General features: G+C 37.4%; 1 protein-coding gene across 1 annotated transcript in view; it reads right to left on the minus strand.

Moving 5' to 3' along the window:
• SNX16 (sorting nexin 16) overlaps nt 1-13,477 on the minus strand; it is a 36,458-nt gene extending 22,981 nt beyond the window's left edge. The window contains exons 1-4 of the mRNA XM_069100196.1: nt 13,098-13,477; nt 11,127-11,596; nt 6,465-6,551; nt 3,327-3,475 (exon numbers count right to left, since the gene is read on the minus strand). Of these exons, the coding sequence (XP_068956297.1) occupies nt 3,327-3,475; nt 6,465-6,551; nt 11,127-11,501 (611 nt within the window). The 5' untranslated portion in view covers nt 11,502-11,596; nt 13,098-13,477. The remainder of the gene's footprint in view (nt 1-3,326; nt 3,476-6,464; nt 6,552-11,126; nt 11,597-13,097) is intronic.
• Between the last annotated feature and the right edge of the window lie 1,676 nt (nt 13,478-15,153).

A 15,153-nucleotide genomic window follows, 5' to 3' on the forward strand; every position in this document is an offset into this window, starting at 1 on the left:
ACCTTATTTTAATTCAACCAATATCTACCGAGCTCCATTTAGATAACAAAATATGTACTGGCATACTGTTTTGTTTTTAGTAGAAATCTGCTGTGATTATTATGTAAGAGCAAGCACCCTAGCATATCCAGGATGGCTGCTAGCACAGGTTCTTTGATCTGTTTTACTAAAAGAAAGCAATTTTAAAGGGGTCAACAATTTTTAATTAAACATATCTATCTATATCTATATACATATATGTATATAATTCCCTCAGTTCAGGGGGAAAAGTTAGCACCCTGAACTTCAGAAAATACAAACAGAAATTACAAGCAGACAAAAAATACTGACAAGAGAAAAATAACACAATTCAACAGACCAATAAACAGGGCTTCTAGTTGTCTGACCTTTATATAGATACAGTTAGTTACCAGAGACAGAAGCACCAACATCTGGGTTTTCAAAGCCAGGGGCTCAATGGCTACCCAGAGTCTCATCTGGCCAAATCACACAGCTCTTCCCATAAGTGAGCCCCAAAGCAAAACCTCACCTCAGAGCATATACCCTTCTTCAGGGTCACAACCTTCATGATCCACTGCCTAATTACAAAGTAACAAAAGGTGTGAGCCTTCCTGAAAAATAAGCCTCCCCCAATCAAGGCCCTCCTGTTGGGTTTCACTTGAGGCTCATTAAGGGGCAGGGAAGATCTTCAAATTCTCTTATCATTATATATTACTATCTCTACATGCATACATATAGATGTACATACACACACACGTATGTGCTTTTGATTTTAATTTTTAGACAAGATGTATTATTTCAGTGGCATAAAATAACGATTCTAGGATTCTCAAAAACCATTCCCACCACAGGTGAAGAAAACTGGGTGAAATGGGAAGAACTAATAACTTTACCCAGGAAAGAATCGACTATTCACTGGGTTCAAAATTGCTTAGTTCTCAGAACATGTGCAAAGTTGACATGACTGAGGCATCCTTCAGACTGGAAACAAGAACTTAATTGAGAATGACAGGTTCCATTGTGGAACCTAGGTTTTGAAAAAGTCAAGAGAAGGCCATTCATACACAGTAAGACAACTTTAAGAAATGATGTAAGGTCAAGGAATAAAGGTGCTTGCTATCCAGACCATAGGACATTCTAGGAAAATTGGGTCCTAACGCTACCCTAGAATGGTAAGAAAAGCCAGCCAGTGAACTAGTTTCAGGCCAACTAAGGGAAAAACAAAAGAGAGAAGCATGCCAGTACAAAATGGCGTAAAGTTCTCTGGAGTCATCCAGTGTCTTGTCAGGATAGAGCTATCAAGAGTCAGCAGTACAAGAATGGACAAAAGATGAGACAACAAGGCCAAGACGGGATGGCATGATGCCCAGGGGAGGACTGTAAAGGAAAGGAGAAAAAAGAGGGGGGAAATGTATGTGTAGTGGAAGTCAAGCTAAAGATGTATTTCTTAAGGGAGATACGTAGCCTCTAGAGATAAGCAGGTTCTAAAAAGTATTGAAAACATCCTTGCACTGGAACTGACCCAAATATACTTTTTGCTGTAAGACTGACAACTTGGCCTAGCATCCAAATGAAATACAATGCATGTCAAGATAACAGGGTAAACAATTAAGACATAAGACAAGAAGATCTCTTCCTTATATATGACCATAGAAAACCTATTAGTGTGGCTCATCTCTTTTTTCACTGATTCCTGAAAGCCTTTAAGATTTGTTTTTATTTTTAAATTGTTTTCCTAGTTAAAAAGAAGAGCTCTCAACTTCCTGTAGGTAAGAAGATTAACGCTGAGGTTCATAATCTACTTGCATCATAATAATGCCCCAAATGGGGGAATCAGGAATTGCTGATGTTATTTGGTAATTTAAGTACTTTCTGGCTCTCCTCTGGAGAACTATTAGAGAAAGAGGGTTTCATTTCCCCAGCTTAATAGTGTTCCCTCTATTTAAAGATTGAGATCCACTCCCAACTGTGGTGTAACCTGAGCTCTAACTAATGGGGGCAAATAAGGTCTGTTGCTTGTTACCAAATCAATGAGCAAAATAATTCTATTGTGTAACATTGTTCTAAGCTCATAGTTGCTTCTGTAGCCTCAAGTGACAATTGTGGTCAGAAGTAACATTTTATATCTACCATAGATATTTTCCCCAATTCTTTCAGGGTACTACCACTATTCTCAGGACTAATACCTGTTTTCCTTTAGTTCCTGTATCAAATAACCAAATTCTTTCCATTTCTTTCTTTGACATTTCTCTCCCTGACATTCTATTACCAATCTAGCCAAGCTCCCACGACTGGATTTTTTGGGAAGTAGGAGGGCTTGGACCAATGATTTTATTAATATAGAGAATTCCTCTATAAAGGCCTCCTGTGAAGCTATGCTAGCATTCCATCTTTGTTTCTATGCCTCAAATGGTCTTCCTCCTCACTTTCACCTCTTGGAATTTCTGGCTGTCTTCAAGACTTGGCTCAAGCACTACCTGCATGAAGCTGTTCTTGGTCCCCACAGATGGTACGACTTTGTTCTCTAAGGCTATCTTGAGTTTCTTTTGTATTTTTCTTGTCCATACTTACATACAAAAATGTTGTCTTTCACGTTAGATTATAAGCCCCTTGAGGACTAGGACTATTTTCACATTTTTCTTTGTATCCTCAGAAGTTATCATAGTGCCTGGTACATTGTAAATACTTAATACATTTTAACATTGATCAGAATCTAAGAAATCATATATAAATCTCTTTAATTCTAAACCCTTACTACTGCACTGCTATTTCCCATTTTTATAATTACTAATTCTACCTCAAGACTTTATAGTGTTGGGCTTGCAGCAACATTAAGAATGATTAACTTCACCAAACTCCCAGAAAAGGGAGTTTTTTTGTTTAGGAAACAAAAAAACCTAATAATGTTCTTGGTACGTGCCTTACTTTTACAATTTGTATTATCTATTTTACTTTCAACTAAGTTCCTTTCATTTGGAATTTTTATTAAAATACTGAAGGCAAAGTCTCTACGGATGACAATTATTCTTCAAGTTTTCATTCAGAATTCACATGTACAAAATATGTTATGCAGTTTAACCAACTAACTAGAACACTGTATTTTTGTTTTCCTATTTTCTAGTATTCACAAGGAAAACACGAAACAAATTCATTCCCTGAAAGAAGGAAGCAATTCCTTATCACTGACACAAACAGTGATTAAACCTGACTACTGGAATTCTACACTATTTTTTAAATCTCTGAAAATTCCTTGATTTAAGCCTTTGAGGTATTTCTGGATATTAGAATACTTCCAATAAATGTTATATCTTTAAGAAGTTACATACCAGTTAGCAATGTCTTTGTGAGCTACTAAATTCTGTAGGAATGCCTGAAGTCCCAATTGTCTATCTTCTAAGAAATCGGCATTGTAGTTATCCTTGAACCAGCGTTTTGGTGGAAGAGCCAGTCGAAAGCCTGGAAACATTTCTTTTAACTGGAAAGAAAGATTACAATCCAGCAAAAAAGAATTAAGAAAAGATTGAATATGACTTTAAAGTCAGCAATAAATGTAGACAAATCCATGATAGATAACAAAACATACTCAATTACAAAATTAACAATTACAAAGTCCTTTGTTATTTTTAAATAATAAAATAGTCACAATGTAATTAATGGTTTAAGCTAGTAAGAACTTCATAGTAAAAAAATTTCTTGGAAGCAAAATGAAAAAAGTGATAGGACACAAAGATCTGAATATATAATGTAAGACATTTTTATAAGCAGGATGCTATAGTGGAAAGAGTCCTGGCTCTAGAGTCAGAGAACACGGGAATTCACATCTCACCCATGACGATGTATGAAATCGGAAAAGTCATTTAAGCTTGCCAGGCCTTGACGTCCTCATCTGTAAAATGAGAGGATGGACTACCGTGTTTCCCCGATAATAAGACCTATCCTGAAAATAAGCTCTCCCCTTACTGTGTAAGATTCCTCTAAAATAAGCCCTCCCCCGAAAATAAGCCCTATTGAGATTGCTACTGTAGTGAAGGTGATCCCCTGCGCTACACGCTACATTACGGTACCCTCTGTATGCACTGTCTCCCCCCCCCCAGTGAAACGCACGCTGTGCTCCGAGCTGCATCCAATCAGAGCTGCAGCAGTGAACGCATCATCCTGTTCTTCCCCAGTGATTTGCTTGCTGGCGCCATTGAGAGCAGTGCCGCAGAGGAGAGCTGAGGCAGGACAACATAAGCCCTCCCCTGAAAATAAGCCCTCTGGTGTTTTTCTTTCAAAAAAAAAAAATAATAAGACAGTGTCTTATTATCAGGGAAACACGGTAGGTAGCCTCTATGGTCCCTTCCAGTTTTAAATCTAGGGACTCTTGAAAAAGGCTGAATTTTTTATATTACATATATATAACTTACGTCATTTTCTGTCAATACTCTTGATACTCAGCATATTCCCAAATTTTCTTTCTAAACAGACTTCTGTTTTGGTCACATATGCTGAACAAATGTGTAAGGAATGCACAAATTCATATAAGCTTCCATAATAAATTATAAAACTATAGTCACAAGTTTCATTTACCTCAGTGCTAAAAAATTTAAATATGCCGATATTTTAGATTAAGCACAGAATTCATAACTTTCTCTCCTCTAACTTCTCTATTCTGACCTCGTGGTCCTCTGTACTTTTAAGTCTGTGTCACTTTACCCTACAGTGTTTTGTTTTTTAAATTTCATTTGTTGTCTCTTATTATGTTAATGTATTGTTAAAGTAAGTTTCCTGGCATGAGCCATCTTTTTTTTTTTTTGCTTTTTGGAGGGCAATTGGGGTTAAGTAACTTGCCCAAGGTTACACAGCTAGTTTTTTTTTGTGTGGGTGTTAAGTGTCTAAGGCCCGGAACCAAACTCAGGTCCTCCTGAACCCTGGGCTGGTGCTTTGCTCACTGCGCCACCTAGCTACCCCACATGAGCCATATCTTGCATATGTTTTTTATCTTTCAAAGGGGCTAGCATATTGTTGGGCATGTGAACTAAGAAAAACTTGTTGATTAATTTTTTAAACAGAAGAACAAAAAAAGGTTCTTGACTGTTTGACCTGTCGCCATCAGAACCAAGATGGTATTCCCTTATCTCTTTATGAGTTATATGGAACTATTTAAAGTCCCAAGTGAAAAATTCCTTATTATTTTATCTAGTGGTAACATGAATGTTGTGTCTATGGTAGGGAAACAAGTGGTTTTTACTGTTTTAAGTTATACTAATATGTTTCTTCAAGTAGCTTTAAAATTCTTTTAAAACCTGAATTTGCTTAGGATTAAAGGTCCTCTGACAGTGAAGATTAACTTAGTTGGATAGAGATAAATGGCTAAACATGTAATACTGATAAGCCATGGAAGGGAAATGGACAATAAATATGAAAAGATTAAATAGCTTTCAACTGGGCCTGTTTTATCAAGTTATGACTCAATAAAATCATTATAACTACATAAGAAAGCTCAGGATTAAAACTTGAATTCCATATTAGATTTCTAGTAATGACACAAAAGAACAAAATTCTAGCTCCATAACTTAGCAGTGTTTTAAATGCTAATGAAACTCAGAAATGTAATGAAATTTCACAGATATTGTTACAGAAATACTAAACATCCTTTAGGACACATCTTAGCCAATGTTAAAATACTTCCAGAAAGGAACGTTAAGAAAAGACTTCATCTAAGTCAGAGTGCTTCAGGTGTTCTAAAGTAATCTGGTATTCAAAATTCTATCTCTTCTCTTACATATTGAAGGAGATAGAAGTATTCATCTTTAATAAGAAATAGTCAATGATAAATGATAAAGATTTTTCCTTGTAGCTAAAACACAACTGCCAGTTGTTTTAAGTGACCCAGAAGCTTGGTTGATAGGTATTTTTCTTCTACCTTAAAAGACAACTTCCAAGTAATTTTAAGTGTATCAGGGAGTGAACGAAGAGAACTGGATTGGGAAAAAAATGTTTCTGACCAAACATATGTTAGTGTATATTAACTAAAGCATTAAAGGCAGTTCTCAGCTGTTGAGGCTCTACAAGACTCCAATTGGTGAGAAAATTTTTCAGGATTACAGTCTCCATTAGTGCTCAGCACTAACTTGCACACTGTTTGAATAAAACAAAGAGCCAGCAGTTATTAAGATTAGTCTTATCTTGTTTTAGTGTTATTTTGGACAATTCCAGCATGCCTCCAGTCATGAAATTTTAGTGAAAATGAAGTGGTGCTAAACTAACAAACAGTGGGAACACAATGAGAAATAAAGATACTATATATTTTATTATAAAGAAGGAGCTTCTGCATAATTTGAGTGCAGCCAACATTTGTTTTCCATACAAAGAGCTTACTTGGATTTATTAAAAAGAAATGTAAAAGTAAACTAAAGAATAGACTGCAAGACTATTCACATTAAAAGTTAGTTTCAAGAGATACAGCAAATCAAATTACTTACTTTGTCATTCAGCCTAGAGAAATCTGTATACCTTCTGAAAACTACCCAGCTTTCTTCTGGGCTTCTTCTGATTAGCACTTTATATACCTGTATATAAAATAGTATGAAAAATATTAAATTTCCAAGTGCAAATTTAGTGAAAGGATATATTTCAAAGATATAAAATTTAATGCTAAGGTTTAGTTGTCAAAATTAATATAAAATTTTGGAATACAACACTAAGAAGGAAATGTGAGTACTGGTCTCAGGTCTGAAACTATGTATCTTCAAGAAAAATCACTAGTTTTCATAATTATATAAAGTACTGGAAGAAATAGTCTACTACTTCTAAAATTGTTTGACACTATGAATGAATTATTTATATATCAGCCATTAATTAACTGCTTCAATGCTGCCTATAAAGAGGCAAAAAAAAAAAAAAGGAAAATCCAAGATCAATTTAGCCCAAAATTTCTAATAATAACGAAATTTTTAGCTATATGAGTATCATTTTAGGTCAACATCATTTATAATTAATGATAAAAAAATACTAGGATTGCTTAGAGTAGCCATGATAGAAACAATATGATTTCAAAACCTTCCAAACACAAGTGTTTTTTTTTTTAAAATTTCAATTTCAGGAACTATTTTTATTTAAGATAAAACTTTTTTTTTTTTAACAAAATAAGTAGATGGTTTTTAAAAAATAAGTACAGTATTTTTGAAAATTCTGTCCCCTAAATCTGTTGTCAAACACAGAATACTTTGCTTATAGCTAGTAATACAGAGGCATCTTACAATAACATAAGAGGTTAGCCCTTTTCCTCTTCCTTTCTATCGTGGAGTCTCCTTTTTTCTTTTAAAATATACTTTTATTGGTATTTTTAGTTTTACATCACCTAGATTTTCCCCTGTATCCTTTTCCTATAAACTATAACCTGTATCCTTTCTCCTAATATTTTTTAAAGAAAAATTAAGAGAAGAAAATGAGCAAAACTAATCAATACATTAAAAAAAAATATTGACATCATAAGCAACATTCAACACCTATGGACCTCCTATCTCTGCAAAGAAGTGGAAAGAGGTGTCTTTTTACATCTCTCTTCTTTGGAGTCATACCTGACTCTTGTAATTTTGAACATTCATTTTGATTACTCTGATTGTCTGTTCACATTATTTCTATTAATGTAAATGGAAAGTATATTGTTTTGCATATATTCTTTTCTTTTTTTTTTTTTAAAGCAATTGGGGTTAAGTAATTTGCTCAAGGCTACACAGCCAGTTATTTCTGGGTGTGGTGCTAAGTATCTGAGCCTGGATTCGATCCCCCAGGTCATCCCGACACTGGGGCCGGCGCTCTTACTCACTGTGCTACCTGGCTGTCCCCATATATTATTTTCTTGGTTCTACTTCACTTTGCATTAGTTCGACTGGGTCTTTTTATGCTTCTGTTTTCATCATATTTTTCTTAGCCATTCTCCAATCAATGATAATCTATTTTATTTTCATTTATTTGCTACCACAAAAAATGCTGCTACAAATATTTTGGATTTTTAATATGGAGCCTTTTAACGATTGTTTCCTTGAGGCATATGCCTACTAGTAGAATTCCTGGATCAAAGGGCCAGCAACACTTCTAGGTACTGTCCAAACCAGATTAAAATGTAATTGAGAAATAAGCAACAAAACAAACAAAAATACAATAAAACATAGATAACATGACATTTCAATATGTGGCCTGCAGGTATCCTTATGTATAGATTAGTGGCTTACACTTTTTTTTTTACATCACTAGTAGTTTGGTCACTTTGTGTAATTCCAAATTGCTTTCCAGAATGGCTGTGATAAATCAGTTCCACTAACAATGCATCAGTATGCCTGTCTTACCACAACCCTTCCAACACTGACCATTCCCCATATTTTGCTATGGAAGCCTTTCTTCTGGGCAACTCAACTTCTCTACCACAAGGTAGACAGAGGAAGAAAAGTGGGAACACCAAGTCAGTTCATCTACTTAAGCAACACAGACTAAAATATTTGGATTTTGGAACTCTAACAACACTGAACTGTAGTTAAAATGGGAGCCAGGCAATGAGGGTGCTAGATCCTGATACCCTTTATAGACAGAGTGTATATGACTTGCATATGGTCACACAGAGTCAGAGGTGGGACTGGAATTCAGATTTCTCTCTACGGCTCTTTCTGCTACATATACCACACTGCCTCTCTAAATCTGTGACTGTCCTGTCAATTAAACTATGAACTCCTTCGGGACAGGAACCAGGTATTAAAACTTTTCAACTCCTAGGGCTAATACCACAGCAGAGTAATGTTATGGATGTTCAAAATATATTCACTAAAGAATTAAAATCCCAATTGAAAGCATTTCTTAAAAAGAAGGCAAGAGTTTGCCTGTAGTGATTTATGTATTTTCATTTCTTTTGCACCTTCTAGTGTAGCACTACTACAATGGGATCTTCAGATTTCAAGCACTCAAAATATTTTTGAGCAGCAAGGGTCAATAGTTGAACTTTTATTCCTAAGTAAATATTATTTGTTTTTCAAATCTATTTCAAGCTTTTAAATCAGTTACTACAGTTTAAAATTAGTTCTTTGTAGCAATAGGTGTCAAAACATTTTTATATTTAGTTTTCCCCCTTTTTTTCTCTTCTTTGACAATGTCCTTTTCAATTACTTATTCTCTTATCTAACACCAGGGCTTTATTGTAGTATCAGGCTCTACTCTGCCCTTAAGAATGAGTGGTGGGAAATGTTCTGTTTATTTGTATTATCTCTTTAAAATGGTTTTTCTTTTTGTTTACTGAAAAGCCGGGATTCTTGTCAAGTACTACAAGTGTAGACTTGAGGTAAAAGGCTGTAAGAGCTACATTTAGCAAACTTAACATAGTGAGTTAGATCAGAAGTTCTTAACCTTTTATTGTGTTGTGGACACCTTTAGTAGTGTGAAGTCTATTAATCTCTTTCAGAATATTTTCAATTGCATAAATAAAATGCACAATACAAAGGAAATCATTTCAAAATGCAGTTAGCAAAATATTAAAAAACCAAGTTCATAGACCTCAGGTAAAAAACTAAGTTGGATGATGCCACCAGTAAGGTGAGATCTGGGACAGATGTCCAATGCCTACTGGCACAAGGGAGAGTCAAACTCAGAAACTGAAGTACTGGAGAGAATCTCATTCTGGAAACATCAAGGGAAAAAGAGGTGAAGCAATGAAGCTCATATATTTTCCTAATCACAATCTTAAGTAAAAATATTGGGATATTATTTTACTAATCATTTTATTTCCTTATCTCATCCTTTCATTTCACTTTTGCCTATAGTTTATGGAATGATTTCATTTTTATATAACTATAAATTAACAAAAGCTCTCATCAGAAATCACCTAATAGTATAGAGAGGACCCTAGGTTCTATCTAAGGAGCTCTCTTTAGTTCAGATACTGACAGTAGCTGAGTGGTATTAGAGGTAACAATAACACTTTTTTAGACTATTAACCTTAATGTTTCTGAATATGATTGTATTTGAGAATTAAAAGACTTTTGAAAACTGCTTTCCTCTAGACCAGGAATTCTTAATCTGGAGTTAAACTCCTGGGGTCCATGAATTTGAATAGGCAAAAAAAATTCAACTCAATTTTCATTAACTTCTAGTTGAAATTTAACATTTCCTTCAATTATGAATTAAAGTAAACAATAGACTCTATTCTGAGAAGGGGTCAACAGGCTTCACCAGACTGCCAAAGGGGTATGTGACTTGGAAAAAAAAAGTATTTTTTCATAGCAAAGCAGGATTAAGATCAACAGAGAGGAAGATTTCATGAATAGCAACTAGATACTGCAGCAATGTCATTTTTGACATGCATATAGCATCCCTAATACAGATTAATACAGGCCTAAATATTAAACTCTAAATCTATATAACATAAAGCTATCAGTTATTATCATCAGTATATAGTGAGTTAATCTTAATTGTTATCTCCTAACAGTATTACTACCAGAACTTACTCAAACTTAATTCTATTCTACTTCATTCACTAATAAAATCACTGATACCCATTAAACGACAATGAACCAAATAGGTATTTATCAAATTGAGTAGGGATATCAAAATTATTCTCACACATGACAAGAAAGAAGTGTGTTGATTACATAGTAAAAGTAAGGGATAACAGATGGACAGTTTGAGAGCAGCCCTGGTAATCATGAAACATTACAAAAACCAGAAGAGAGCTTCTAGTGGGTGCATACTCTGTAAAGGATTTATGGAAAGACGAACTTTAGAAAGCAAGGAGAGGTTGTGATCTGGACCAAAGAAACAACCCACACTGGTAAAATGATGGATTTAGTGCATTCAATGAAATCAAGGATAAACAAAAGAAAATCAACAATATCAGTTCATATGCCCATGTAGAAAAATACACAGTATACTTATGGGAAATCCAATAAATATTTAATTTCTAAAAGCACAGACAGCTGATTTGATTATAGCACCATTTTATAACTCATTTAAAGTACTGGAATAATTATCATCTTGAATCCATACCTGTAAATAACTTTATAATACTGGAAATAAAATGGGGAGTCAGATGAAAATATTTTTGGGATATGGGGGCCTCAATACATTTTGCCCTTTTTCTCTCAAGTATTCTAGATACTTACAGTAAATTTAGCCCTTTCTTCCATCACCTCATAACCCAGTATAGTAGGTGTAGAGGGTCTTTCTTCCCAATTCACAGATTCTGTATTTTGTTCTTCATTTTCTATTGGTCTAGTAGAATATTCAATGGAAGATTCTATTCCTGTAAACTTAGTTCTAATAAGGGGGCTACTACAGATAGATGAATTGCTGTCCACTTGATCTGGCATTGTCGTCTTTTTGTAATTATCCACATTAGAGTCCTCTGGTTGGCCTTTGGAAGAATTTGAACTTGTTGAAATACTCCCAAAAGAAGAACTTCTTTGGCTTCTGTTTGTGGTACAATTTGCAGAAGAATTTCCTACAGGAATGGGCACAGGGACATATGGAGTTGCCATCCTCTTCAGGAATACTGCACCAAATCTATCAACTTTTGCATCCAGTTAGACAGAAAGTAATATAGATGCCATTGTTTTCTTCTAAAGAATTCAGTCTAGAAATGACAGAAAATGCATACGGTAAGATGAATAGGTAAACACTAATTTGGAAAGGTCTGTTATTTTCAGAAAAATAACACATGGATTATTAGTAAATTGTTTGATTAGGCGATTATACCTTCTAAAGCTCCTCCCTGCTTCTCCCAAAGATTTGAGGTTCATAGTGCAGATATTATTCATACACGTAAAGTCACAATTATTTCATATGTCAACGCAAGTAAAAATAATTTTCCCCTTTTCCACTCCCCTGTGGGTTGCATGATATCCTTTTGGGACTTCACTGCTCATTCTAAGCTATTGATATTTTTCACTTGATTTAAATTACATAAAAACAACACAGAAATAAAGCAATATATACATTCCTTTATACGAAATATGTTAAATTCTTTTTATTGAGGTTTTAATTTCTCCCATTGACTGCTTTGTACCAAACTGCCGGGACTTAATACATGTTTGTGAATTATACTATGGCCCTTCTTCCTTTCTTGCTGTTTTTAGGTTACTTGCAGACCCTCAAATGGGGACAAAGTGAAATCCAAATGTTAATCTTTCAATTTATGCAATAATAAAGTAATGAAGTAATCACGTGAATAATGATATATACCATGGGATAGGTAACACACCTTAAAACTACTACACTGAGGCAAAGTGGTTGTCTCAAGTAAGAAAGGCCAAGAACCTCTAAACTTGCAGGTCAGTTCAACAAGCATTTATTAAAGTCCTACAGCGGCCACGTACCTGGCTAAGGGCTGGGGAAAGAAAGACAAAATACAGTTCCTGCCCGCTCAAGTACCTTACAGCTTAAGGGGTGGTGGGGTGGTGGAGGGGTCATAACAATAGGTGTCAGCTGCACAGTCGTAGTTGTTTGCAGAACCCTTTACGTATGTTAATTTATTTGATCCCCAACTCTCCCTCAAGGAAAACTAGAACCAACCCCCCCCCCCCCCCCCCCCCTTCCCAATACTCCGAGAGCAGCCCCTGGAGTTGCTGAATCACCTTAAGCAGCCAAGGTCTCACAAGCCAAAAGCAAACTGAAAACTCAACCCTCAAACACACCGTGGCAGGGGGTCAAACCATCATTTCCCCGCCTCAGTAAACTAAGGCAGGCGGGTCGGGGAGTGGAAGCGGCCCGGAGCGGGGTGAAGCGGTCAAATGCCAGGCCACCAAACAGCAAACCCCGGGCTCTGCTCCCGACCGCACCTCGGGCCAGGTGAACCCGGGCTGCGCGCTCCGAGGGGCGGAGGCAGGTGGGGGAAAGGGGGCTAGACCTGGGGGTGCCCAAGCTCCGAGGGGGCAGAACGACCCGCCCCGGCCGAGGCCACGCAGGCGCGAGCCCAGTCCGCCCCTTCCCCGCGGTTTCCCCGCTCCCGCACGTGGTGCCGAGCACGGCTGGGGGCTCACGCAGCAACGGCCTGAGCCGCGGCCAACGGCTGGGGGGAGGGTGGGGGAGACAGGTGCCGCGCTCCCGAGCCCGCTCCTCCCCTCCCCAGCGCCTACCTCAGAGAGCCGCGTCGCTCCTTCCCCACCACCGTTAAACGGCCTCCCGGACGGCGGCAGCAGGGCCAGAGCTCTGGTTGAGTGGCCTCACGTGACCCTCAGCCCGGCCCCCTCTCACTCGGGCCGCCGCAACCCCAGGCCGGTTGGGCTAGGACGCCAGAGGGAGTCCCCTAGAGCTCGGCCGCCACTCGCTGCGGTGACGCTACGTTCGAGGGGCGGGTCGTGGCCCGAGAAGGAAAACAGTTGGAGCTCGGTCTCTCCTAGGAGGCGCCTAAAGTCTCTCGACCCCTCGTTTGTTTTTATGACCAAGAGCCTCAAGGAGGAAAAAACTGCAACTCCCAAATCGCCGTTGTAGGCGACCGGAAGACTACAGTTCCCAAGATGCCACGTGGCATCGCGGGACCCGTATTTGTGCCTGACCTAGGCGGCTTCAATGACTTTTTTGGGAGGGGGAATGGGTGAACTGTGACTTAAATGACTTTGGACCGGGCTCAGCCAGAAACGTCTTAGGGTGAAAATCGAGACGGGGGAGGTGGTGCGGGGGAGAGACGTGAGAAATGTGGAGAATCAATAAGTCTTGGTGATCGATCAGGTATAAGGAGTGAGGCAGAAGAGAAGACTCTAAGATAGCACCAAAGCTTTTCACATGGGTGACTGTGGTAGTGCCATCAAAAAATAAGTCAAAAGGAGCAGATTAGGGGAAATTTAATAGGTCTGTTTTGGATGGTTTGAATTTGACGTAACGTGAGATATCCTGATGGAGATACCTATATTCATTTTCAAAACATTAGCGCTCTCTCTCTCACACACACACATAGGCACATCACTGCTGTTTCACATCAAGTTTGAAATTTTTTGAAATCTGTAGATCTAGCAATACTTCAAGCTAAGAATCCCATTGTCACCATTTATTAGCCATATGCAAGTCACTAAACATCTCTGAGCCTATTTCCTCATCTGTAAAACTGGAGTAATTCTATCTGTAGCATCAATGGATCAATGTGTGTAAAGTGTGCAAACCTTAAATAGGAGGTAGCTATTTAAGAAGGTGGTGTCTAAGAATGTGGATTTCTGGATTAAGGCTGAATTGACAGGAATGACAGGTTCCTGGCTAGAAATGCAGAACCACTTAAAAGTGCTGATAAGAATGTATTTCCTCGTGATCTTGCAAATCTATTCACAAAGGGTTTTTTTTTTTTTTTTACTGAGAAGGGAGTATGGAGAAAATTGCCTACTGATAACTACCAAGCTAGATGGCATAGAGAGTCATTACAGTGTAGAGAGAAATAGCAGTATAAATGCTCACAAAGGAGACAAAATCCAAGAAAGAAGCCATTCATAAAATCCACACATTCACAAAATATAACCAAGAGACAAAGTGAACTTGCATTTGAAGACACAAATTTAACCCCATAGATATTACTGAGACTTGGTGTAAAGAGGTACATGAGAAGACTGGATAGCTCTGGAAGGGTCAAAAGGAAAAGATTGGACAAAGTGGGGTGGGCAGAGTTGCAATGTAAAGAAGAAAATTCAGAAAAGGGGTTGAGTGAGGTAGGAAGCACGGTGATGAACATGTGAAGATCAACAGAGGGAAAAGTATAAGAAGCACTGCAATATGCTACAGATCACCTGAACAGGAACAGGAAATAGATGAATTAAAAAAAAAAACCAGCTCACATATATGATGCAGAAAGATGATATAGTGATTAGGCACTTTATATTGATGTCAATAAGAACTCTGCCCAAAGCAGAGTAATATTTTTTTTTTAACTTGCCTTAATGATAATTTCATCCTTCAAAATGTGGGGAGGTCAATTAGGGGAATTTCTATTCTGGATCTGATCCTCACCAACAAGGAGGAACTTATTGCTGGGGCAGAAATCTTAGTGTAGTACTGGGGGAACCTCCTTCCCTCACACTTTTCATATAGGTCTCATATAGTACCTGGTGAAACTCCCTGCAACTTGCATGTGAGTCCAATATTGCATGTAGGACTAACCCAAAATTGTACATGGGTTAAGCCAGATTCAAGGTCCTCTGTGAGTCTGTACCT

The sequence above is a fragment of the Petaurus breviceps genome, unplaced genomic scaffold (genome assembly GCF_028583685.1).
Source record: "Petaurus breviceps papuanus isolate PSGF00001 unplaced genomic scaffold, PetGlider_PUasm1.0 38, whole genome shotgun sequence".
Lineage (NCBI taxonomy): Eukaryota > Metazoa > Chordata > Mammalia > Diprotodontia > Petauridae > Petaurus > Petaurus breviceps.